The sequence below is a fragment of the Aedes albopictus genome, chromosome 1 (genome assembly GCF_035046485.1).
Source record: "Aedes albopictus strain Foshan chromosome 1, AalbF5, whole genome shotgun sequence".
Taxonomy (NCBI): domain Eukaryota; kingdom Metazoa; phylum Arthropoda; class Insecta; order Diptera; family Culicidae; genus Aedes; species Aedes albopictus.
The window spans coordinates 278912688-278940450 of NC_085136.1; the positions used below are offsets into that span (position 1 = coordinate 278912688).

General features: G+C 42.5%; 1 protein-coding gene across 1 annotated transcript; it reads right to left on the bottom strand.

Annotated features, from left to right (window-relative positions):
- Window positions 1-372: 372 nt before the first annotated feature.
- Window positions 373-26957, bottom strand: LOC109397026 (replication protein A 70 kDa DNA-binding subunit). The gene is made up of 4 exons (XM_019669351.4): window positions 26619-26957; window positions 26156-26553; window positions 24997-26095; window positions 373-1480 (listed from the first exon to the last, which is right to left on the bottom strand). The coding sequence occupies exons 1-4, from the start codon at window positions 26655-26657 to the stop codon at window positions 1172-1174; spliced, it is 1845 nt and encodes a 614-aa protein (XP_019524896.3). The 5' UTR covers window positions 26658-26957; the 3' UTR covers window positions 373-1171.
- Window positions 26958-27763: the final 806 nt, after the last annotated feature.

The window sequence follows — 27763 nt, forward strand, 5'->3', positions numbered from 1 at the left end:
TTATGACTATATTTTCCCTTCAACGATTCTCCTCCAGACTGTACATCATCCGCTACCTACCGCGCCTACGGATCCTGGACGCCCAACGGGTGAAAAAGATGGAACGTGACTTTGTCCGCAGCCAGCAGAGCCAGGAGTACGAAGAGGAGGAAAACGGCAGCCGGCACCACAAGGGCAACGCACTGCGCCACCTGTACGCGAGTCTCAGTACGGCCCTGGGGGTGCGACCGAAGGATCCACCGGTGTACCACCCGCTGCCGGAGAGTATCCGCGAGGCCGGCGACCATCGGGGGGCGTACGGGAAGTGCCGCTACCGCTACATCGGGGCACAATCCGAGGGCAATCGGTTCATACTCAACACGGATTTATGAGTAGTTTTAAACGCTGTATTTTTATTTGTAGGAATATCGGTTTTTATACATATGGATGGCTAACAATAACCCGTAACGTGGGTAGATCACCTCATAATGGTGCGTTACAGCGTAAGATCTACCATAACAAATTTTGATTTCGTAATTCTCCAGCTTGGTTAATTTAAAAGCAGAAAAATTATAAGATCAAAACTTGGTTTACTTTTTGTGTTCTGTTTTATTTTGGTTTTTGGTTTTTCACTACTGATACTCTATTTGTTTCAGTGTTATTTGCTTGATTTTAACTGTAGCTAATAACTATAATAACCATTTGTTTCGGCGCTGTTCAGGTAAATAAAGTTGTGATTGTAATGTAGGTCAATTAAAATTCTATATATCATAACAATAATATTTACTATTTCAGGTAATACCAGGTAATTGTTCAACTATATAATTAATTATATTTAAATTACACAATACTTGGGATTTTGGGAGGGGTAGCCTAAGGAAGCTAAATGAACTGGTTTCTGGACAAATGTTCGTGGGGTGGCCAGACTTTGTCACGAGATAACAACCATCGTGTTGTCTTCCGAAGGTTTCCAGTGAATTTAGCTTACCCTGCTACAACAAACCATCAGGTAGATCTTTCCCTTTCGGTATGACTCTGCAGCCATAGGTAATCCTTGCGCTGATGGTGGGTACACAATCATCATCATCATCATCATCATATGGATGGCTAACAATAGTAATAAAAATTAAGTTTTTAGGAATAGATAGTTTGTAAATGGGTGGCTCATTTGGTTTGGTTTCCGAAGCCCTGCCTAGTGCTTGCTGATTCCGGTCATCTCCTGGATGTTCTTGATGAGATAGGCATTGTACTCTTTGTGGTTGACGGGGTTGGCCGCCACGGCGGTGGTCTTGTTCCGCGACGAGTCCCCGTAGAATTCCACCTTGGTGCGCAGCTTGAAGACGTAGCTCTTGAAGTTGATGGCGGAGAAAATCTTCTCGGCTTCGTCTTTGTTGAACTCCAGCGCGTCGCCGACGTCCTGCGAGGATTTGCCCAGCATCTCTTCGGCCAGATCCGCGAACACGGTGACCCATCGCTTAGAAGTCCAATCTCCGACCAGCATCTAGGGGGATGACAAATGATTGAAAAGGTACAGGTTTATGTCATTTGACAGAATACTTTATGGCAAAATGCCGCTTATTAGGTAGGTAATTATTATTTTCAAGCATCGAATCACGAACCGTAAACCGGTTTTCAAACAGGTCTTGCTCCTGGGCATTTGAGATGGAACCTTAGTGGATTTCAGGAGCGTTTTAAGGGCGTTCCAACAGGTTTCGTTGGCTAATTACGATGATTTCAATAGTATTACGAACCGTAATACTAGTTTCTAGTTACCGTAGTTTCAGAACCGTTTCAAGGGGCTTCTGAGGGCATTCCAAGAGAAAGAGAGTTTCTGAAGCCTTTTGAAGGCGTTCCAAGGGTCAGGGGCATTTCCAATTGCTTACGAGGATTTCAAGGGCGTTTCGTGGCATTTCAGGAGCGCATCAAAGGGTTTGCTGCCTCGTTTCAGGGGGTTCCAGGCAGAATTGCAAAAAAAAAACATCTCATTCATTTGAACTGAATCTTTTCAGTCATTTTTGCTTGTCATGTGCAAAACGAGTTCAGATGTTGATATTGAAAATTTGCAACACTGGTTTCAGGGCCGTTTCAAGAGTTTTTGGAGAAAGGGCATGGGTCTCAGGGGTTTAAGGGCGTTCAGGGGTATTTCAAAGGGATTACGTGGAATTAGGAAGCGTTTAAATAGGATAGGAGCCTTCTGAGACTCTGGTACGCCCCTACGATCCTCTGAAGCGCCCTTAAAACTCCCTGGAACTTCCCTGAGACCCCCTCAAAGGCCCAGATATCATTCGAAACGCCCCTGACCTCCTTGGTACCCCCAGAAATCCCCAAGGACCCATTGAAACGCCTCTGAAAGCCCCTCTAATCAGAGAAGAGAATTGTCAGACAAAAGAGGCACAAAACAAGCAACAAAGAAGGCGCGACGATTACTCTTTATTTCAACTGGTAAGCAATGACATGATCTCAAAAAAAATGTTGGAGACGAAACGAAAGCTGAATTCATTGCGTACTTTTCAACTTGTGAATAATCGATTATTACTACCTAACACAAAACCAAAACTGTTCGATGGTAGATCTTCAACGGCGTTGCAGTGTTTACCGGCTCGAAGTTATCGCTCGAAAACCACAATGCAAGGCTTGAAAATCTCTAAATTTGTGGTGTACGATCTTTTCCTATTCTGATCAAGTTGGAAAAAACCTATGTCGCATTGGGTGGATTATCGCAACAAATGCAGACTGCGATATTGTCCTTATTATTGCGCGATGGTTTAATTTTGATTCAAAGCCTCTACCCTTCCTAACTCTTCCTAACCGTCAAATCTCCTGAGACCTCTTGAAAAGACCCTGAGACACCCTGAAGGACCCCTGAGACCTGGTACCCCCGGAAACCCTCATAAAACCCCCCTAAGACCTCCTCAAATCTCCTGAGACTTCCTGAAAAGCCCCTGAAGCCTCATGAAACATCTTTGATACCTCCTAAAACTCCCTGCCACTCTCTGAAACGCATCTGAGACACATGCAACGCCTCCGAAACCCCTCGAGACATTTTGAGACTCCCCTGAGGCCCTTCAGGTACTTGCAGGTCCACCTGAGACCCCCTGTAACGCTCATGAGAACTTTTGGCATTCCCTGAAACCATCTTCAACCAGCTCCCCTGGAACGTCCCTGTGGCCACCTAAGGCTCCCCGGATCTCCTAAAACACTATTGAGACCTCCTTAAACCCTCTGTGGCTCCCTGAAACGCACCTGAAACCCCTCGAGGAGACTCCTTGAAGCACCACGAGCCCTCTTGACGCCTTTTGTTACGTTTGCGAATTATTTTGTTTTATATGTTATACTCCGGAAAATATCTCGATAACCAAATGTCCCATCAATATAAAATTCAAAAGCGTTTTACTAGGATGCTGTAGCTTTCAATTGGTGCTAAGAGAACTCAAATCGGTTGAAAACCAATCGTGCCAAAAGTTTCTCGAAAAGTTAAGTTGTATTACTCCCAAGTACTCCTCAGAAGACAAAATGTTCAATGCAAATGAAATGCGAGAGCATTGTTCTATGATGTAGTGGCTTTCATTTGATGCTGAGAGAACCCAAATCGGTTGACAGATGGCTGAGAAACGTGCGCACAGACACACCTACAGACATTTGCTCAATACGTCGGGCCGAGTTGATTGGTATATGGGACTCCTCTCCGGGCTCTCCGGGCCTCGGATTGAAAGTCGGTTTTTCGAACGATATGGGTGTACGAAGAGAAAAAAGTCGATTCACGGTAGATGTAAAAAGACTAGAGGTTTCAGGGACGTTTCAGCGGATTACAGGACGTTTCAGAGATGTTTCAAAGGCGTTAATGGGTATTTCAGAAGCGTTTTAGGGGGTTCCAAGATGTTTCAGGTGAGCTTTTAGGGGTATTTCAAGGCGTTTCAGGAGTTAGAGGATGTTTCAGGGAGGTTCCGGATACGTTTCTAGGGAATTTCAGGTGGTTCCAGGATGTTTCAGGGTTACAAAGGCGTTACATTGACGTTTTCGGGGGTGTAACGCTGTGTCTTATTTTACAACACTCGGCGGTGATATCGATTTAAAACGACGTTATGCGTTGAGGTCCGAAGACCAAATTGAACTGATTTATTTGGCCTGGGAAGACCCCTTTTATAGGGCCAGCCAGACTGCCAAAAGTATATCATACAATGTGTTTACATAGAACCTTATGGAAGTTTCCTGGAGTGATTTATGCTTAGGTCAGCGGACGACGCGTCGTCGTCGTCTCGATCGAACCGTCGTATGCTCATATCGATTTGGCGAGCGATACATTGTTGTAATTAATTTGCAAACGTAAGCGTTGGGATACGAACGATAGCACGTTCGTCGCGTATGTAGAATTGGCTCGTTTTGCACTACACCTTTCCCCTTTTTCAGAAGAATGGCGTAGCTATTCTGATCAAGCATCACTTAAAGAATCTTTTACAATATATTTTGTTACATTTTTATGATTCGGTTTTTATGTACTTGTATTTCTTTTTTGTTGGAAATATCGATTATTTTACAATGTATATTGTCAACTTCTTTAATTTTGAATGGACCTATAAAATGTGGCTCAAGCTTTTTCCTATTTTCGTTTGATAAATACACCAAATCTCCTACAGAAACATCTATTGGATTTAAGTTATTATTCAAATTTTGTGTTCGTTTGATTTTTTGTTCTATTAAAATTTTCCTAGCTATTTCGCTTGATTTTTGCAGTTTGAATTTAACTCTGTGTAGTATTCGTCCAAATTATATATCGGTTCTGGTGTAACTTTTTGCATATCCTGAGGAAGTTTGGCTTTTCTACCGAATACAAGTTCAAAAGGTGTATATTCGGTATCGGTGTGAGCAGTAGTGTTATAGGTAAATTCATAAAATTTAGTCCACTCATCCCAATCATTGTGGTGTACGTTGGAAAAATTTCGTAGGTATTCGTTTAAACACCTATGATTTCTTTCTAGTGCTCCAATGGATTGTGGATGGTAAGCAGTTGAGAATGTTTGTTTAAAATTAAGTATTTTACTAATCTGCTTAAGTACTTCGTTCTTGAACTCTGTACCTTGGTCAGATTTTAACTCTAAAAATGATCCATAGATAAGTATAAAATTCTGCACCAAAGCTTTCGCAATGGTATCAGCTTCCTTATTTTCTAATGGTATAATTACAACATATTTGGTTAAATCGTCTTGCAATGTTATGCAATAACGATTGTTTTTCGCAGTTCTTGGTAACGGACCTACTGTGTCAATCGAGATAATATCGAATGGTTTACAAGGTGTAGTTGTTACCAAAGATTCTTCTTTTGTCCGTTTTGTTACTTTGTTCATTTTACAAAGTTTGCAGGCCTTTACAAACTTCGTAATCGAACTTCTCATGCCTTTCCAAAAGTAAAGGTCTCTGAGTTTGAGATAAAGCCGGTTTTGTCCAATATGACCACCTGTTGGAGTCATATGGAAGTCATGTAGGATGTTATTGATCTCTTCAGAATTCGTCAATTCTTTCGGAGGGCGATATAGTATTAGTTCGAATTTACGGATGACGTCTAGAGCGATCCGTTTAAAATCTTGTAGTGGTATATGTTTTAAAATATCTTCTTGTGTCGACATTGCAATTTTTCTATTTTCCAATATTTTATTCATCTCTGAAAGAGCAAACTCTAGCGTCTGACTTTCATTTTCGTGAATAATATCTCTTTCAAGCGTTATTAAAGTTTTGCGCATATTTTCATTCATTAATTTTATAATAATCATTCCATTTTGCATGCATATTTTCATTTTATTCAATTTTTTAATGTCTGCCGGCGATTCTGTTTCATAGACAAGAAGGTGATCAAGCTTCTTTTTTTGTGAAACAGTTTTTGTTTTGTCAATTTTGTGTTGATTTTTGGTCATAGATCTAGTATGGACCATGAGAATTGATTTTGATTTAATATCATCTGAAGTTATAATTCTGGATAATGCATCTGCACCAACATTATTACTTCCTTTGATATATTGTATTTCGAAGTCATAATCTTCAAGATCTAAACGCATCTGGGTTAACTTTTTGGTAGGTTCTTTCATACCAAAGAGATACACCAGAGGGCGATGATCTGTTCTGATCATGAATCTTCTTCCATACAGATATGGTTTGAAATGATCGATGGCCCAGTGTATGGCAATCATTTCTTGTATTATTGTATGTTTTTTCGTGTCTGCATTGCTAAATGCTTTACTGGCATAAGCAATGGGTAAGTCATTTCCGTCAGAATTTTGTGACAACACCGCACCGCATCCAATGTTCGAAGCATCCGTTGTCAATACGAATTGTTTTGTAAAATCAGGATATTTAAGAATTGGTGGGTTTAATAATTTTTCCTTAAGAGCTTCAAAAGCTGCCTGACAATCATTTGACCACGTAAACTTTATATCCTTCTTTAATAAATTGTTTAACGGCCTAGCAAGTTGCGCAAAATTTGGCACAAACTTCCTATAATAATTACAAAAGGCCACAAACCTACGAACGTCATCTGCGTTAGTTGGTTTGGGATATTTTTTTATTACATCAAATTTTGAATTATCTGGGAGAATTCCATTATCTGAAATTTTATGGCCTAAGTAAGTTACTTCTGCCTTAAAAAATTGGCATTTTTCGGGATTGAGTTTCAAATTATACTGTCTCAATCTTTCAAAAACTCGCTTTAAATTGTTAAGATGATGATTTATAGAGCATCCTATGACAACTATATCATCAATGTATACGAATGCACATTCAGGTGTTAAACCTGCCATGGCAATCGTCATCATGCGCTGGAAACTATTTGGGCTTATATTGAGTCCAAATGGTAAGCGCGTAAAAGCATAATGCCCAGAGGGTGTTGAAAATGCCGTATATTTTCTGGAATCAAAATCTAGAGGAATTTGATGAAATCCTGCCATCAAATCCAGAGTACTGAAGTATTTAGCTCTACCTAGTTGATCCAAAATAGTATCGATTCTAGGTAGGGGAAATCTGTCAGCCAAAATTTTTTTATTCAGCTGTCTGAAATCGACAACTAGTCTCCATTTTTTCTCACTGCTGCTCGACTTTTTGGGTACCAACAGAATTGGTGAATTGTAAGCCGAGACTGAGTGTTCAATCACATCATTTTTCAACAAATTTTGGACTTGAGATTCAATCTCCTCATTGTGCGCGTGTATATTCCTATAATTTGGGATGTATACAGGCACGTTATCTGAAAGTTCTATATTTTGTGAATAGAAGTTGTTAGTAGTGAGGTTATCTTCTCCTAACGCAAAAATATCATTGTATTCGTGAATTAAATTTTCAAAAGGTTCCTTGGCTGATGCTGGTAGTTCTGAAACATTAATTTTTGATCTTATTTGATCAGTTCGGTCGGAAATATTACCGTTTTTATTGACATTTGCTACGATAAAATTCTTCAGAGGTTTCATCATAGGCTTAAAATCTTTTATAAGTACTGCTTTATCAGTAGTATTTATAAATTTAACGTATTTTGTTGATGGTGACGTCAATGTATTGCCACAGAAAATCCCTGGTTGGATTTCTTCGGCACACACTAACATATCTTCATTCAAATTTAAATCATTTATTTTTCTTACAACTTCGCAACGTTCAGGAAGTATGAATCCTCCATTGAAGTTGTCTTCAATGGGAATGTTAACTTCCTCATTATTGCATCGAATGTTCAAAATCCAGGATTCATAATCAATACTGCATTTAAATGCAGTTAAAAAGTCTCGTCCCAATATCCCATCAGTAAATATTGGAAAATTTTCTTCAACTATTTGGAACTCATGTTCCAATGTAATGGTATTTTGGAATGTTAGTTGTGTCACAGCTGATGCAACAGTTTCAATTTTATTTTCTGATATTCCAGAGATCATACATCTTCGATCTCGATTTATCAGTTGATCATGCAATATATTATTTAATTTGAATATAGAAACGTCAGCACCTGAATCGACCATAAAGGTACATGTAGAATTTGATATTCCAATATGTGCCTTTATGAAATTTGATGCTGATGGGTTTATTGTGAAAAGCGTTGAATTTGGCCTAAAAAATTTTGTGGCTGTTGAGTGTTTTGATGTTGCGTTGTTGGTTGTGGAGCGTTTGTTGCTTGTTGGGGTAACTGAGGTGTCTGACCACTTTCACTGTTCGTATAATAAATACGGGACTGAGAATGTCCTCTATATGGTCTTCTACCACGTGAAGAATAGAAATTTGCACTATGTCCTCGGTTTTGATATCGGCCTTGGAAATTTCCACGAGAATAGGGTCCTAAAATGAAAAATATTTTCCCGCTTTTGGTGCATAACACGAAAGAGCTTGGTTTTCTGATCTCAATGGTAATTTTTCCGAACTTGAACAATAACAGAATAGTTAATAAACTCGAAAATAAAATAATGATGAGCAAGTCTTGTTTGACATTCGAGGTCAACCTTGACGTAACGAAAGTGAAACGGCGGGTTGCAAAAGACACCACATTGGCTCACTTTTGACAACAAATGTTCCTGTTTGACATACACGGTAAACAAAATTTACCCAAAATTGAGTGCTAAACAAAGAGTGTTGCAAAAATTATTAAAATTTTTGAAAATATATTTTATGGGCTTTACCTAATAAGAATACTTAAAAAATGAGTAAACATGTCGTTTTAATCAATGCTTGATCGAATTATGCAGAAATTGAGATAGGCCTTTAGGAGCCTATTGCCTCTGAAATTTCCACGATAGTTACCTCTGTTTCCTCTATAGTGGCCTCTGTCGAAAAAACTTCTATCTCCTCTGATGTGTCCACGATGTACTTGACCTCGTTGGACAAACATCAGTTGAGAGTGGTTGGCATTAGAAGAACTTTTCTCATTTTCTACAGTTTTCTCGATGGCCGCAGACAAGGTTTTAAATTCTGCTGCCTTTAATAAGATTTTTGTTTCTGGGTTTTTCACTCCTGTGTAAAGAGCTTTTACCCCTTGTTTAATTGCCATTTTTTGGGCTGTATCAACTGGTATTTTCTCAGCAATGTATGCTCTTTCGAGCTGCTGAGTGAGTTTCTCGACGCTATCTGTAAATTTGTTAATGTCTCCTATTTGTTTCAAATCTTGAAGCTTTGCAACAAAAACATCAGGTGATGTTTTTGATGTACATTTTGCTTCTAATTCATTGATTATCTCATCGAAATTTCGTGGATTTTCACCTACTGCTGCTCTTGCTTTTCCAGATAGTTTCGATAGTACTACCTGTACGGCTGCAACGGTATTATCATTAGTCAGAATTGTCTTTCCTGCTTTAAGAGCAGAGATAAAGCTTGATAAATTATCATTTGATCCATCGTATGATGGAATCAAAGATGAGATTGTTTTGATTGTTTCAATAATATTAGCCATTTCTTCCTCCTGATATTCTTCTTCTAACTCTTCTTTTTCCCCTTCTACTCTGTCTTCTTCTTCTACTTCTTCTTCTTCTTCTTTTTCGATTGTTCCTGCTTCTTCTACTTTACTTTCTTCTACCCCTGATTCTAGTGCTGTCCGTGAAATTCCTAATTGTTCGTTCTCGTTTAGTAATGTCAATGATTGGTTGATTTTTCCACAAATTTCTGTACCCTTTTTTATAACTGCCTCATTTTGCAGATCTTTATTAGTTTTTAGAATGTTTTTAAGCCTTTTCTTCAAATCACTTAAATATTTCACCTTTTGTAGTCGCGTTTCCTCTGAAAATCGGTTGTACTTTTTCAAACTTTCCAAATATTTATTAGAAATTTCATTTATTTGGAAAAATTCGTCCATTGAAATTAATTAAAATCTTCTATGAGGTAAATTGAAGGAGGTTTCCATGTTTAATTTTACCTTATCTTGAAGTCGGAGCAGGATCAGGTGACACCCAGCTGGCACGGCCCCTATTGTCGCTAGGTCGTTGGTATCTTATTTTTGTTGCTCGAGGTTTAATGCTTGCCTTCAGTTGCATAGCCAGCATTTTAACCTCATCCACTGGTATTTTTACGCGTGCGCCCCACTGGCGCATGTTTTCGTCTGAACGGTTGACGTTTAGTGGTATATATTCAATACCATCTTTTTTCACTTTTTGTCCAGTAGATTTTTGTGTGGTTTTTACTTTTTCAATTACACTTTTTAGTTTTTGTTCACTTGTCGGTGCACCTTTTACTTGTTGTTCATTTCTTGGTCCGAATTTTCTTACGAGTTCTTCTCTTTTTCGGCTTACTTCTTCTAATATTAGGCCATGGTAAGCCTGCACATTTGAGGTACGATTTTTCTTCATTTCACTTTATTTTTCTTTGTCAATGTTTTAAACTTTGCTTAATGTTTCTGAGGATTTGCATCCTTTTTCGAAAGCTCTGCGCCTGACGTGTTTTGCGTGCCATTTGTAGGCAGTCACAGATAGTTGTATAATATTAAGAGCAAGAAGGATCCACAATTTTATGGCATGTTCTTCATGCAGGATACTGTGATCTTCTAGCTGGTTCACTATATTCACTTGTGGGTCGCCGCTGATTGATGTTGTTTTGGACTGTTGTTTTCCCATCACGAGTTACGCAATCACTTTGAAAATTTCAGCAAGCGTTCCTTAACGAATCACACAGTCACAGAATTTTCCTCGGAGAAGGTTCGGCCACTTGGCATGGTCAGCCATGTAACGCTGTGTCTTATTTTACAACACTCGGCGGTGATATCGATTTAAAACGACGTTATGCGTTGAGGTCCGAAGACCAAATTGAACTGATTTATTTGGCCTGGGAAGACCCCTTTTATAGGGCCAGCCAGACTGCCAAAAGTATATCATACAATGTGTTTACATAGAACCTTATGGAAGTTTCCTGGAGTGATTTATGCTTAGGTCAGCGGACGACGCGTCGTCGTCGTCTCGATCGAACCGTCGTATGCTCATATCGATTTGGCGAGCGATACATTGTTGTAATTAATTTGCAAACGTAAGCGTTGGGATACGAACGATAGCACGTTCGTCGCGTATGTAGAATTGGCTCGTTTTGCACTACAGGGGTTTCGGAGAGTTTCAGGTGCGTTACATGGGATCTGAGGCGGTTTTGGAGGCATTTTAAAAAGTTTCAGAGGATTTTCTGGACAATTTTCAGTGGGTTTTGCCTTGGAACGCCCTAGAAGCCCATCTGAAACATCCTGAAACCTCCCGAAGTCTCATGAAACCTCCCTAAAACGTCATGTAACCTGTAAATGGCTCACCTGAAACATCCTGAAACCCCATGAAAGCTCCTGTAACCAGGGTGCAAAATGATCATAGTCATTGACTGAAAACAGCACGAATTTGAATGATTCTGCACTGAATATTCAAAACTAACAAATTCATTTTCGCTCTCCCTCTTCACACAGTCAGTCAATTCGTAGTCATTGAATATGAAGCCGATCGAGAAACATGTTCATAATTACCTACGTTTATGGCTACGATTCCTTCCAAAACACTCCACAACAATCAAATGGGAAAAGATCTGTGTAAAGCACCGTTAAATGTAATCGAAACGCTAATAGTTTATCAGCAATTTAACTCTTTGTAAGATGTTTACAAATATTCATTGACATTCATTCAGTTGACAAACGAGTATCGAGCAGCTGAATATTAATATGCAGGCAAGTGAATGAAAATTGCCGCACGGTGAACTTCAGCGCGTCTGCTCAAAAATTTTGCGGCCTGCTTGTTGTAAGTTATCCCAGGAGACATTGCGAGAAAATCTCTGAAAAAGGAGCATCCAAAATAATTACTCGTAGAGATTCCGGGAAGAGCCCTGTGAATAATCCCGAGGAAATCTGTAAAAAAAAAATTTCAGGTGGATCACTGCAAGAAATTAGGTAATCAAACACAAAAACAAAAATATCCGAAAAAACGCGGAAAGAAGCAGAAGCTCTGCAGAAATCCCAGAGGGCTCTCCAAAAATTCTTAGGAGAAAATACAGGACAAATTCTGAAAACTTCTGAGAAGTCCCGGGAGAAACTCCGAATGAGATCTCGGTTGAAACTTCAAAAGAAATCCCGCGGGAACCTTTGGGAAACATACCAGCTGGAGCTTGTGTAAAAATCCAAGATGAAACTCTAGAAGAAAGCTGTCGGAAATTTCTTGAAGAAATCACAGGAGAAACTTCGGAAAAAATCTAGGAAGGAATTCCTGCATAACATTAGTGAAAAACTCCTTAAACCCTTGGAGAAGCTTTAGTACAATTCCCAATAACTCCTGGGAGCAACGCTGGGAGAAATCTCGGGAAGACCCGGTGTGGTCCCAAGAGGAACGCTGGAAGGTATCGCTGAAAATCTTCAAGAGGAATTCCGACAGAAGCTAGCAAAAATTCTGCGACAACATCTGCGGTATAGCCTGAGAGAAACTATTGTGGAGATCTCGGGATAAATCCTGGTAGAAATCCACGGGAATTATGCCAGCAATACTGGGAAAACCTCTAGAAGAAATGCTGAATGATCCCCATAAAAGCCAGAAGAAATCGATTGGAATCCCGGAATCCTGGAAGGTTCTCAAGGAAGAATTCCGAAAGAAATCGACACTGATTTTCCATAAGGGCCTAACTGACATTTTCGATTTCTCTTCATCGATCCTCTCTTTGTGTTATTATAGAATGTGTAGAGTTTTCAAAAGATTGTTTAGTTAAAATGCGTAGATAACGACTACATCTTGCTATAGTAACATCTTGATTTATTATTTATTAGCGAAAGAGAGAATCGACGAAGAGAAATCGATCAAGTCAGTTAGGCCCTAATGAAATTGTCGAAATGTAGTAATCTTGGAAATATACGCTGGTAGAAATCCGGAAGTATCTCCGGAGAGAATTCAAAAAGGAATACCAAGACAAATGGCGTGAAAAAATCAGGAAAAAGGAAAGGAAGGAATCTTGAAAAACCCTGTGAGGAATTTCAAGAGGTATTTCCAAAAAAAAAACCCAAAAAGAACTGACCAAAATTTCTGAAAAAAATAGTTGTAGACGATTTTCTAGATGGATACCCACCCACGATGATGTGAACTCTATTTCTGAGAAGATCTACAAGAAATAAGATTGGCTACTTTTTATTCTTACGACTCAATGTTTTGTTTTTTTTTATCGGTGCAAAATTTCCCGAGTACTTACGATATTCTCTGAGTATTCCAGGTTTTTCCCTGTTAGGTAAATAAAATCCCCTGTTTTTTTTATCTGTATTAACGAGATTTTTAGCCCTAGGCTAGTTCATCTCGGGACCCACGCTTTACTTCCCTTCCGAAGGAAGAACTCACATTTTGCGAGTTTGTCGGGAGTGGGATTCGATCCCAGGTCCTCGGCGTGATAGTCAAATGTTCTAACCATCACTCCAGGTCCGCTCCACCAAAATCCCCTGTGTATTCCAGGGTTTTCCAGGTTTTTCCAGGTTTAGGTATTATTATTCTTTGGTTTATGGCAGTCAAATAGTGTTTCTGGAGTCATTTAAAGACATTCCAAGGGGTTTCAGGGGCATTCCAGGAGCACATGAAACGGTTTTCTGGCTCGTTTCAGGGGGTTTCAAGAACCCTATAAAGGTGTTTCAAGCAATTTCAGGCAGAGTTTCAAAAATTCATCTCATTCATTTGAACTGAATCATTTCAGTAATTTTTGCTTGTAGTAATATTTAAAACGACTTCAGTCGACCATAGTACTCTTCAAATGAGAAGCGACTCATTGTCATGTGAATGAATTGTCACTTAAATGGCTAGCTGGGAACGAAATACGAAAAACCCTGAAAAATTTTACCAGACTGAAAAATTATCGAATGTCGGGTCAAAACCGGTTTAAATTGGGGCTTTTTTTTTGGCTTCTGAACCATAGGGGAAAAATCTGCTCAACAGACTCCCGAATAGGAATGTCCGGGTAGTGTGGGATTAAGGCCGTCTTCTACAACAAAAGTAAAAGCCAGGACTACTCTCTCCTTGACCCACCCTATGATCGCCAAACCCTTCATCTCTCCAGAACCACCAAGAAGGCATTGCTTCAGAGAGGTACTAGTGCACATTGCACCCTCAAGGTTAGCTGCGTAGTCTGCAGCAACGAACATCGATGCCTCGCTTTGGAGAGTCCATCACAATAGCATGCTGGCGCTTAGCCAGCATCCGCGTGAACTGCTCGATCGGCCAACGCGTAGGCACCTAACAGCTACAGAAGAAGACCCCGTTTACTCTGGCGACCACGAAGCCCTCATAGGTAGTAGACCCCAACTCTTGGACGGGGTATTTACCCGTCGTCCATATCGCCGCCATTTTTCTGGACCCATTCGCGACCCAATTGCCGTTGCCGGCGGGTACTCCGTATGGGTCCGCTATGATGGCGATATCCGTACATTACATACATTTATTTCCTCAACATCACATTTAAGACAAGACATAATCAACAGAAGTACGCCCCAATACTCGGTTTGTGGCTGCCGCTTTCCATCTTTGGTCGCGCCCAATGCTCGCCAGGTCACGCTCCACCTGGTCCGCCCATCGTGCGCTCTGCACTCCAAGCCTTCTTGTGCCAACCGGATCAGTAATAAACACCAGATTTGCAGGATTGTTATCCGGCCTTCTTGCAACATACCCTGCTTACCGTATCCTTCCAGTTTGGGCCACCTTCTGGGTGCTGGGTTCGCCGTAAAGTGCAGCGAGCTCGTGGTTCATCCTTCTCCGCCACACATCGTTCTCCTGCACGCCGCCGAAGATCGTCCTTAGCACGCGTCGCTCGAAAACTCCGAGTGCTTGCAGGTCCTCCTAGAGCATGGTCCATGTCTCGTGCCCGTAGAGGACCACCGGTCTTATTAGCGTTTTGTACTTGGTGCATTTGGTGCGTGGGTGAATCTTTTTAGACCTTAGCTTCTTCTGGAGCTCGTAGTATGTCCGACTTCCGCTGAAGATGCGCCTCCGAATTTCACGGCTCACATTGTTTTCAGCCGTCAGTAAGGATCCGAGGTAGACGAATTCCTCCACCACCTTGAAAGTATCCCCATTTACCGTAACATTACTACCCAGACGGATCCGGTCGTGTTCGGTTCCGCCTACCAGCATGTACTTTGTTTGTGAGGCATTCATCACCAGTTCGACCTTTGCTGCTTCGCGTTTCAGGCGGGTGTACAGCTCTGCCACCGTTTCAAATGTTCTTGCAATAATGTCCATGTCGTCCGTAAAACACACAAAATGACCGGATTTTGTGAAAATCGTTCCCCGGCTCGTTGAGCCCGGCTCGTCGCATGACACCTTCCAGAGCGATATTGAAGAGTAGGCATGAGAGTCCGTCACCTTGTCGCAGTTCCCGGCGAGATTCGAATGAACTGGATAGTTCACCCGAAACCCTTACGCAGTTTTGCACACCGTCCATCGTTGCTTTAATCAGTCTAGTCAGCTTCCCAGGAAAGCCGTTTTCGTCCATGATTCTCCATAGTTCTGCGCGGTCGATACTGTCGTATGCCGCTTTGAAGTCGATGAACAGGTGATGGGTTGGGACCTGGTATTCACGGCATTTATGGGGGATTTGCCGTACGGAAAAGATCTGGTCCGTTGTCGACCGGCCGTCGATGAAGCCGGCTTGAAAACTTCCCACGAACTCATTCGTTTTAGGTGACAGACGACGGAAGATGATCTGGGACAGCACTTTGTAGGCAGCATTCAAAAAAGTGATCGCCCTGAAGTTCTCACATTCCAAATGGTCGCCTTTCTTGTGAATGGGGCAGATTACCCCTTCGTTCCACTTCTGCAGTAGTTGTTCGGTTGTCCAGATCCTGACTCTAAACCAGTGCAGACAGGTGGCCAACTTTTCTGGGCCCATCTTGATGAGTTCAGCTGCGATACCATCTTTACCAGCTGCTTTGTTGATTTTGAGCTGATGAATGGCATCCTTAACTTCCCTCAGCGTGGGAGTTGTTCCATTTTCATCCTCCGCTGCACTGGCGTCGTCGTTTCTTCCGTTGCCGTGGGCTCCCGTGCCTACGTTCTCCACGCCGTTCAGGTGCTGATCGAAGTGCTGCTTCCACCTTTCGATCAACTCACGTCCGTCCGTCAAGAGGCCTCCGTCTTTATCCCTGCATATTTCGGCTCGCGGCACGAAGCCGTTGCGGGATGCATTGAGCTTCTGATAGAACTTCCGCGTTTCTTGGGAACGGCACAGCAGTTCCATTTCGGCGGCGCTTTTCTCCCGAAAGAGGCGGGTCTGCTGTTTCCGCTTCTGTTTGTGACGTTCCACGTTCTGTTGAGTCCCTTGCTGCAGCATTACCGCCCTCGCTGCGTTCTTCTCCTCCAAATCCGTTCTGCACTCTTCGTCGAACCATTCGTTCCGTCGATTCCGTTCCACGTACCCGATAGTGCTCTCGGCTGCGTCGTTGATGGCTGCTTTCACTGTACTCCAGCAGTCCTCTAGAGGGGCCTCATCGAGCTCGCCCTCGTCTGGCAACGCGGCCTCGAAATTCTGCGCGTATGCTGAGGCGACATTCGGTTGTTTCAGTCGCTCTAGGTTGTACCGTGACGGTCGCCGGTACCGTACATTGTTGATGACGGAGAGTTTTGGACGCAGTTTGACCATCACCAGATAGTGGTCGAAGTCGATGTTGGCGCCACGATAGGTCCTGACGTCGATAATGTCGGAGAAGTGCCGTCCGTCAATCAGAACGTGGTCGATTTGAGATTCCGTCTGCTGTGGTGATCTCCAGGTGTAACGATAAGGGAGGCTGTGTTGGAAAAAGGTGCTACGTATGGCCGTATTTTTGGAGGCGGCAAAATCAATGAGTCGTAGGCCGTTTTCGTTCGTCTGCTGGTGGGCGCTGAACTTACCAATCGTTGGTCTGAATTCCTCCTCCTGGCCTACCTGAGCGTTCAAATCTCCTATGATGATCTTGACGTCGTGGTTTGGGCAGCGATCGTACTCGCGTTCGAGCTGCGCGTAAAATGCGTCCTTGTCATCATCAGTATCAGTACTTCCGGCTGTGCACGTTTATTATGCTGAAGTTGAAGAATCAGCTCTTGATCCTCAACCTGCACATTCTTTCGTCGATCGGCCACCAATCGATCACGCGCCTCTGCATATCACCCATCACGATGAAAGCTGTTCCCAGCTCGCGTGTGTTGCCGCAGCTCTGGTAGATGGTATGATTATCTCTAAACGTTCGCACTATGGATCCTGTCCAACACACCTCCTGCAGCGCTACGATGCCGAACCCGCGGTCCTTCAGTAGATCGGCGAGTATGTGGGTGCTCCCAATGAAGTTGAGAGATCGGCAGTTCCACGTTTCGAGTTTCCAATCGCAGGTCCTTCTTGTTCGCTGGGGTCGTTGCCGTTGGTCTCGGTTCGTATTATTCTGTTGCTGATTTTCCGTTACAATGGTTTTTTTACGGCGACACCCAACCCCATCGTCCTAACCGAGACACCGATAGTACAATCCAACCTTCAACGTTAACTCCAGAAGAATCGGTGGTCTCTTTTACAACTGAGAATCATCGCGATGTACCCTACTCAACTGTGTGCTGCTTTCCGCCATCTCATCACACCCTCTCGCCGCCGCCCACCGTTTTGCCACCACCGAGAAGAGAATCAATCCCGTTCACCATATATTATCAAAACGTCGGTGGGATGCGTACCAAAACCAACGATTTTTTTCGCACGGACCTCCTCTTGCGACTGTGACGTCATCGTGCTGACCGAAACGTGGCTTAACAGTGACGTCAACAATGCTGAGCTATCCTCGAATTACAACATCTACCGCTGTGACCGAAGCAGCGCAACAAGTCATTTTCAGAGAGGGGGTGGAGCACTCATCGCTGTTAAGAAGTCTGTTCAGCTTGACCGATCCGATGTGCTTGAGCAAGTCGTTGTGAAGAAATCCTTGGCAAATAAATCAATATTCGTTTGTGGTATCTATTTGCGGCCAAACAGTGACCCTGGGAAATTTGTCGCACACTCCGATTGCGTGGAACAAATTCTCGACAAAGCAGCATTCGGCGATTCTGTGGTTATTGTCGGTGATTACAATCTGCCACGTTTGATTTGGTACCACGATGATGATTTTAATTCTTTCCTCCCGTCGAATGCTTCTACTGAGCAGGAGCTTACATTTGCCGAACACATGATGACTACCGGACTACAGCAGATTTGTAATGTATGTAATGTCAACGCTAGAATGCTTGACTTGGCCTTCGTAAGGAACTGCAGCGAGGTTGAACTGATTGAAGTGCCATCGCCGATTTTATCTTGTGATCGTCACCATAAACCATTTGTCCTACGCTTGACCACGCACAGCAACAGCGATAGTTTCGACGGAACTTCCGACATTCATGACCTCGACTTTGACTGGTGTAATTACGACGCAGTCATGGAGGAACTTCATTTGACGAATTGGGACGAAGCTCTTACCGGTGACAACGTCAACGAAGCAGTCGATACGTTCTACTCTCTGCTTTTTGAAATCATCAGCAGACACACTCCGCTCCCCAGACACCCCCCTCGTCATTCAAATAGTCGTCCATGGTAGACTGCCGAACTTCGACACCGCCGGAATGTTCTCCGGAAAGTTCGTCGCCGCTTTCTGCGACATCGAAGCGAAGATAACAGGATCCTTCTTTGTAGCCTCGAGATGGAGTATAACGAGTGCTTATCTTCTTCGTTCCGTGAGTATATCTTTCGAGTTGAAGATGAGGTGAAAACGAATCCTTCCTCCTTCTGGCGATTCTTCAAAAGTAGAAAAAGTTCACAATCGATTCCTTCGGAGATTTCTTTCGGTGATGGAACCAGTCACGACACCGTAGGATCAGTGGAGCTTTTCGCCGATTACTTCAAATCCGTTTACAATGCAGTCCCTCCTCCGGATTCACCAGAACTGTTGAATACTCTGCCATCGCATAACACTGTCCGACAAAAAAAAAACTTTTGCCGTGATCAGAGACCCCATTAGTAGGGCATAGAAGCGCATGGAAAATGTAGAAAAATGCCGTTTTCAAATCTGTTGGAGCACCCTTAGAAACTTTTTGAGATAAGTTAGAATTTTATTCATTTTTGAAGGTTTGAAACGAACTTTAGAAATCATCAAAAACACTTTTGAAATACAATATTTTTGAAGTACAATTTTTTGCACCGCTGAAATTTTCACAGATCTGAGAAGTAACTTTGATAAATAACCAATCAAAATTTCAGCCTATTACGACGTTCCATTTCATTGATACATATCCGGGAAGAATCAAATATGACTTATATAATACAAATCCTTGAAGTTTTCTCTTAATTCTAACACAAAAAGCAAGCCCCTATCCTTATCTAATCATAACAAAATAACTATTTTACTTTGATTTGACTTCGAAATGCTTCATTTATGATCTAAATAATTGAATTTAAATTTTCGAGCAGAAAATCCGATCGATTTTTTAAATTACTAACGTGGTAAGCCTGTGTAAAAATAAAAATAAAATCTGATACATTTATATTTTGCGATCAGTACAAAAAAAACGTTTCCAGTGTTTTCGTGGGTTGTCTATATTCACTTAATGTTTCGAAGAACCTCCTAGCCATACCAAGGAGGTAAAATTGATAACTTTATTGAATAAAACAAACCTATTTCAATACAATGAATTGAAACTGGCATTGCGCAGAAAACATGGTTTAAGTTCATGACTGTTCAAAACAATACAACCCTAAAAAATGCAAGCCAAAAATGAGAACTATATCCATTTACTATTAGTAATCGTTGTTTTCATCACATTTTAGTTAGTTTCACAATACAGAATGTGTATGTTGGGGCATTACCATTGAAGACACTTTTATGTAATTAATTGAATTTGTCATGTAGTAAAATATTTCCAATCTTAATTTCAAGCTCAATAATGTCCTCCACGATTGTAAAATTGCTTTACAAGTTCCAGCGGCATAGGGTCTGGAACCATTTGAGCAGGATCACCTATTTTGGGCACATGTGTCTATGACTCAATTTAGACCGATTGACTTGATTTTTGAGACACGATCAGATACGCATAGTATCTAGCTATGTGCAACAATTCAAGTCAATCGGTTTGGAATTGACTGAGTTATAGCAGCAAGTGCGCAAAATAGGTGCTCCTGCCTAAATGGTCCTAGACCCTATTTGTTAATATAGTGTTAAATACTATCTATCCAGAAGCACTAAGGCGAGTTATTTAATATAATTTATTTAGTCCAAATAGTCCAAATTTGTTTCAATGTAGAGGTCGTTGGAATTTGAATATATTTTCCACAACGTATTTAAACTTTTAAGAACATGGAATTGCTTGATATCCACCAGGTCAAGCAATCTGGAACGGTTGCTTAGGCACACACCAAATTATTGAAAAGCATTCTCATCCATAAGCGATATAAGGATATTTAAATTTGGGCACGACTCGAAATTCGATCAAAACAAAATACTTCCTTGAATTAAGTGGACGAAGTGTATTTTGCCTGAATTGTGATCCTAATCCATCGCATTCAAAATCGCAGTTTATTGGTATTTAAACAAGATTATGAAAGTAACATTTGATGCCAAATGTTACAATAAACTTTGTTCATTTTCATAAGCGACAAAAAAGTTTTTGAAAACTGCAATTAGAACATTAAATTTATATGTATTTTTTTTTTCCTTAAAACACTCATGCTGACCTCAACGAATTTATCTAACTTTCTTCCTGTGGAACCTTTGTAATCATATCCTTTCTCGTATAACTTTCCAGAATCATACTTAGTTAAACCAGATGTTTGAAATTCAATTTTTATCTACTTCAGTCACAGACTGAAAAATACATTAACACTAGAAAACGGACGTCACATCTAGTGACCTTGTGGAGAACTTGTAAAGAAACGTTTTCTCCAACTGGAGCGGAAATCCATCCAATATTTCGAGGCGTTCGAAGTATCCGAAAGACTGACGCTGCACGGCATTAACGCATAGAAGTTTTTAAATGGATATGAATATGGGTGCTTTATGGGATTAGATTAAAAAAACCTAAAATATTTTCACTATATAGGTCAGAGTTAAGCCTTCGCTGATATGTATCAATGAAACGGAATGTCGTAATAGGTAGAAATTTTGACTAGTTATTTATCAAAGTTGCTTCTCAGATCTGTGAAAATTTTAGCGGTGCACAAAACTGCATTTCAAAGATATTGTTACGAACGCGACGCGTGAAGTACATTACTTTCTAACAACTAGAGCACACTAACTCCAATCATTTCCTACATCTAGCATTAAGCAAATCGCTTGTAATAATCTAACACAAAAGCTTGTATAATAATCGTAGAGGTAACGTTTTGTGAATCGTGTTGGTCACATATTCATGACAACCAGTGTAAATTGCAATATGCAAAATCAATTAGATCGAATTGAAAACGAGCGACGTTTCACACAACGTTGTATATGATATGCTACGATAGCGCAGCATCGAGGATGACTGATCAAGAACGGAACAAACTGCGCGTGCGTAGTAATCGATTAGCCCGGAACGCATACTCATAGCATACGTGGGGATGAATCATTCTAATTCATATTAGAAACGATATCATATTCAAGTATGTTCACGGTTTCACAGCGTAAATGCGCAAGCGCGGTATGGAATTTCACCATCGGATTTAATGTTGCGCAATCGGATAGCACTTACACATAAGCATGATATATAATTACGAAATATTGTGAAATTCATTAAACTAGAATACAAGCTACGCCATTTGTAATTGTTAGTTCCAGACATGCACCGATAGGATATAAAATTGTAATCAATTATCTATGCTCACAACTAACGTAAAGTCAAGAACACAACCCCAATGTATTGTAATGGTCAAAGTACCAGAAAAGGTTTTGATCAGGGATTAATTATTTGTTAGCAAAACTTGTTGGAAAGATTCATTGCAGGATTGTATGTATACAAGTTAGAATTTTGATGAATCATGAGTTAATTAATGATGTAAAGAGGGTGAGCATAGTTTCTGGACGATACACATATAATTAATATGCTTTACGTAGGAATCAGGAAAAGACATGTAAAAAGAGGGTGCGAATAATGTCTGGACGAGAGTATAAAAGGCGATCGAACAATAAAGACGGTAGCAGTTTTGCCTTGTACGTCACAAGCTACAGAACGCTCATTCACTTGCTACTCGAAATCCTTCTTACCAAGCACTTTGAGAAGCTTAATCTTTTCTAATCCCTCCTATTTCCCAAGCCTTCGAATGCGAAAGGAGTTGGCTGGAGCTTGATTGGAAAATTTAAGTCTTTGAAAAGAGTTACTTAGTATTTAGAATCGAGGAGTCTAAATCATACTGAATCGATCAAACTTTTTCCACTCTGGCACGCTACGGTTCCGAATGCGAGTAACTTTGGCAAGAGTCTGAAAAGGCCAGTTTGACACCGATTCAAGTGTGGGCAAGCATTTATTTTCTCACTCTGGTACGCCACGGTTCCGAATGCGAGTAACTTTGGCATGAGTCTAGAAAAAATATAAATGCATTGCGATCAACTTTTCCTCATCCGACTAAGTCACGTCTTCGAATGCGAAAGAATTTGACCGGATCTAGGAAGGCCAGTTGATTGCTCCCATATTCGATTTGGACCAATCGATTTTAATTATCTACCACTCAATCCTCCGAGTATCAGTAAGTAGTTTCGGTCGTCGACAGTTTATTCAGTGCGTTTCTCTTGCCTGTTGATCGGCACACGCGGAATCGAATACCGTCTCCCTTCGCAACGGTACCGTGCATCTGATGTGGTGTGATTACCATCGTCGTCGTCGTCGTCGTCATCGCCAAGTGATCGTCGCGGCAGCTGACAGAAACACCACACGGAGTGTAAGTGCCCCGTCGTCAACATATGGTGGCTTTAGAGAGGACGAGCTGCTGCCACCTTCCAGCGACAGTGCTTATCACCAATATCACGTGCCTGATTTCAACATATGGTGGCTCCAGAGAGGAAGAGCTGCTGCCACCTTCCAGCGACGGTGCTTATCTCCAATACCACGTGCCTGATTTCAACAGATATTGTATTTCAAATGTGTTTATGATGATTTCTGAAAATCTTGTCGGACCTTCAAAAATGAATAAAATTCAAAATCATCTCAAAAAGTTTCTAGGGGTGCTCCAACAAATTTGAAAACGGCATTTTTCTACATTTTCCATGCGCTTTTATGCCCTACTAATGGGGTCTCTGATCACGGCAAAAGTTTTTTTTTGTCGAACAGTGTAATATTCATCTTCCGCTCCTCATATTCACTGTAGCTGACGTCATCAGTACTTCAAACTCTGTGGATCCGTCCAAAGGTCCTGGATCGGATAAACTGCCTCCAGCGTTCATTCAACGATGTGCTAATGAACTCGGACCCCCCATTTGCCGATTATTCAACCTGTCGCTATCGTCAGCTGTCTTTCCGGATGTCTGGAAGCTCCCTGCTGTCACGCCCATCCACAAGGCTGGAAATATTCATGACGTTTCTAACTATAGGCCGATTTCCATTCTTTGTTGCTTAGCCAAGACTTTGGAACTAATGGTGCTCGAGAAAATGTACATAGCTGCCAAACCTAGAATATCGCAGTATCAACATGGGTTTGTGAAGAACAGGTCCACTACTACAAATCTCATGGTATATGCAAGTGCGCTGAACTCTAGCATGGAAAAACGCTGCCAAGTGGACAGTATCTACATAGATTTTGCCAAAGCTTTTGATAAAGTCCCCCACGAACTTGCGTTGAAGAAACACGAGCGACTTGGTTTTCCAAACTAGTTGGTGAAGTGGCTACGGTCATACTTGCGTGAACGTTTTGCCTACGTAAAACTGGGATTCGATAAGTCCACTTGCTTTGGAACTCCATCTGGCGTACCGCAAGGGAGCCACCTCGGTCCTCTTATCTTCATTGTTTTTATTAATGACCTGAGCCAACGACTGCATTCGCACCACCTCCTGTACGCAGACGATCTAAAGATCTACCGTATCATCAGCTCTACTCTGGATTGTGCCGCCTTGCAACAAGACATTGAAACGATAGAAAGCTGGTGTGTTTTGAACGGCATGGAGATAAACGCGTCGAAGTGTAAAGTAATAAGCTTTACCAAATCTCGAAGACATTTCAACTATCGCTACGCGGCAAACGGTGTCGGCATCGAACGTGTGACGTCCATGATCTGGGAGTGACGATGGATAGTAAACTGTGGATTTCAACAAGCACATCACGATGACTACTGTCAAGACCTTCGCAGTGTTGGGCTTCGTTCGTCGGAACGCGTTGGAGTTCCGTGATGTGTATGCGCTGAAGACTGTCTATTGCTCTCTTGTTCGTAGTATTCTTGAATATGCGGTTCAAATATGGGCACCATACCATAACTCACATATAGCACGTATTAAGAGAGTGCAGCGTTGCTTTGTGCGCTTTGCTTTACGAAGACTCCCATGGAATGACACACTGAGACTTCCCCCCTATGAGCACCGTTGTGAACTTATCAAACTTGAGACTTTACAAGCACGCCGAGTACTCCTTCGAAGAATGTTCGCTTACGACATTTTAAATAATCGAATTGATTGTCCTGATCTTTTACAACAGGCTAGATTCTTCGTTCCTGTGAGCCGTACCCGCCTGACACCAACCTCCTACTTTCCGGAGGACCATAGTGCACAGTTGAGCTAAGAGTCCTTCCCTGGCACTCGGACGTAGATCAGCCGCCCCTAACATTGGGATCAAACGCTGTTGTGAGCCGCTCCTCCTGGAGAACAGACGCTCAGGTTTGCCGAAGCAACCCCCCACCCCTTCCCTGTCAGCCTACGACCAAAGTTCCCACCGGGGTTGGTTACCCGATCTTCCCTAAGGTTGCTGGGCAGAGGCTAGTGGCCTAGTGGATCACAATGGGATCTGAATTGCGCAGCATACCCAGCCTTTACCGTGCCTGGCAATGCATACATTCAAACAACAAACGCATGTCTTTCTACAGGCACATTGACGCAGCCTCCTTAAATGGTGCATATTATCCCAGAGTTCCCTAATAGCAATCATAATAATTGTTATAGTACTTACATTAACCAGCAGTCGGTACTTGAAGTTCGGGAAATCGGCGTTACATTTCTCGCAGCGATACTGTCCATTGTCCTGATCGATCACCTTTTTGTTGCACTCGGGCCTTGGACAAGCCTTGTACACAGCATTGGCCGACTTGATGTTGTGGATGACGGCCTTCACCTGGAAGTAATCCGGCTTATCGCCGGCACCCAGATTCTTCTCCTTGGCCTCGTGGAACGTTAACCACTCGGTAGAGTAGCCCGCTCCGGCCCCGGTCCTGGTGGAAACACTGTTAATGACACTGTCGCATCCCACGCTCAGATACCACCCGCGGACCCGGTGCGCATCGTCCGTATCAGGATTGGTCTTCAAGACACTGCTGGCCACCAGTCCGAGCGATTTACCTCCTCCGAATTCAGTCACGCGAGCTCCCTTGATGACCAGGACCGGGTTGCTTGCGGCGTTGAAGTTCTGGGCATCCTCACCCCAGAGGGTCAACGAAACGGCCGCGCTGCTCGTATCTACCAGGGTCACCTCACGCTTCTTAAGCTCCCGACCGCTGGACCGGGCCGTGAACTGCATCACATCTCCGGCTTCCTTGCAAATTCCGATCACGTCGATAATGGCGTTCGCCTCCATGTTTCCAATCTGAGAGATCGGCACGAAATTGTACTGGATCGACGGCATGGACGAGCCAGCGTCCTTGCACTCTTGTATGATCGTGTCGTTGGTCATGGTCATCTCGTAGTCGTTCTTCAATGTTGAATACTGCTTATTGGCCGGCTTCAGCTGGCATTTGGTGATGTAGTAGACCTTATCGACCTCGATCATCTCGTAGTACTTATCGCATTGCTCCTTGAATGCCGTGACTCGGATTTCTCCCGACTCATCCATGACGTCCATCGAGAACAGCTTGCCCTCGCCCTTGGCATTGCTCCAGGTACGGATGCCCGACTTGGACATCACTCGGGCTCGGATAACCCACTTGTTTTGATATGGGCTGAGAAAGCTGATCGGATGGGTCAATGTGTTTTCCAGAGACAAGTTATCGCCACCGGATGCGGCACCGCCGTGCATACCACCGCCCATCGATCGGTTCTGGTAAGCTGAGCCATTGCTGAAAGATAAAGAAAACATTGCATTGATCGCACACAAACCCAAGCCAAACCACACACACCTGACACTTCCAGCGGATTCCGTCCTGGCCGGCGCAGCCGCAGTCGATGGCGCTCCTGCACCACCACCGCCAGCGCCCGTATCCGTCAGCGTTTGCGGGTTGCCGATCTTTTCTCCCACCGCTGGTCCCGGCTTGACCACATGCAAATCCAATATGATCAGCACCCGCTTCTCGCCCTTCTCGTTCCGGTTGACCACCGACGTAATGTAGCGGTCGATGCGGATCACGGTGTACTCGGCCAAATTCAGCTGCGTCGCCAACATGGCAAAGTTGTACAGATTCTGCCCGTCGGAAATCAACAGCCGGTACCGTTCCGACTGTTCGCCGCCACCGGCGATCCGCCTCGATTCCAGGATCTGCACCACGGGCTTTTCCAACTCGGTTCCCCGCATGATATCCTGTAAATTGGATAGGTAGATCAAGTTTCACCTTAGAACATAAAACCACGCAACTAGATACTCACCGCGATACAACCGGTGGTCAGCATTCCGTTGTGGCTCATTTTGGCGTCTGCGTTATACCTGTTCTTTCCTGAACTGCCTTGCTAGTGAGCTGATTTGCAATCCCTTCACGTCTCGCTTCAAAATCACTATCAATTAGCTTCCTTCCGCCTCCAAATGTTCACTCACTCCTATTTTAACTTAAATCGACAACGTGAAAATTGTACAGAAATCGGTTAAAATCACCAACAATCTTCATACAAATTCAAGAAACAACACGACGGTCTTTTTTTTTTTTGTGGTGTCAGACGACTGGCTAAGACCGGTCACGGTCCATCTCGCCAACACGACGGTCTAGCGAGAATCTGGCGAAGTGGCGAATGTTTACGATGTGCGCGGGAATTTTGAAAACGTCAAGCGTGCGTTTGTGCGTGTTGCTCAAAGTATCTAAATACCAAGGTAAGAGATTCCCGCTAATATTCGCGGATTAGTGAGAAAAGGAAAAAAGCAAAAAATAGTTATGAAGTTTGCGCTGATTTGTATGGGCGCTTCACTATTTAGCAAACTTTCTTAAGAAATTAAGCACTCCCATCATAGAAGCAATTATTTAATTGCATCTCACTGGATTAAAAGTGACTTCCATGCAATAAAACAGAAAATATCGCCATTTGAAAATCGGTAACATTTTTTTTTAAATTGGTTCTAAACATATTTTTTTGTAATTACGTTGCGAATTCCCCTACTTTTCACTCGCGGAAACAATGTTAAAACGGCCTACTTTTCTTCACTGAAGCAAAGGTGCCGAAAAGTACTACTTTTCGGCACTCTTTAGAGTGCTGAAAAGTAGTACTTTTCGGCACTTTTGCCAGCACACACTTTTTGTTAAGTACCGTTACTTCCGTAGATACAGTTGCTGCTTCTATATGTATACATGCACTGAGCAGTTCGAATCCGAATCAGGACCATTCAGATTATGATTTGAACTGCCAATCAGGCGTAGAAGCAGAAACTGAACCTATTGTCGCTGCAGCACTAACCTGCAATTCGCTGGAGAGTCCAGCGACGCGACAATTTCCAGCGACGTCAATTGAACTGTCATTGTAGTCCTGACGTTTTGCCAACAACCATCATTGTTTACCTCCAGTTGGAGCTGGCTACCGTTCTCCCA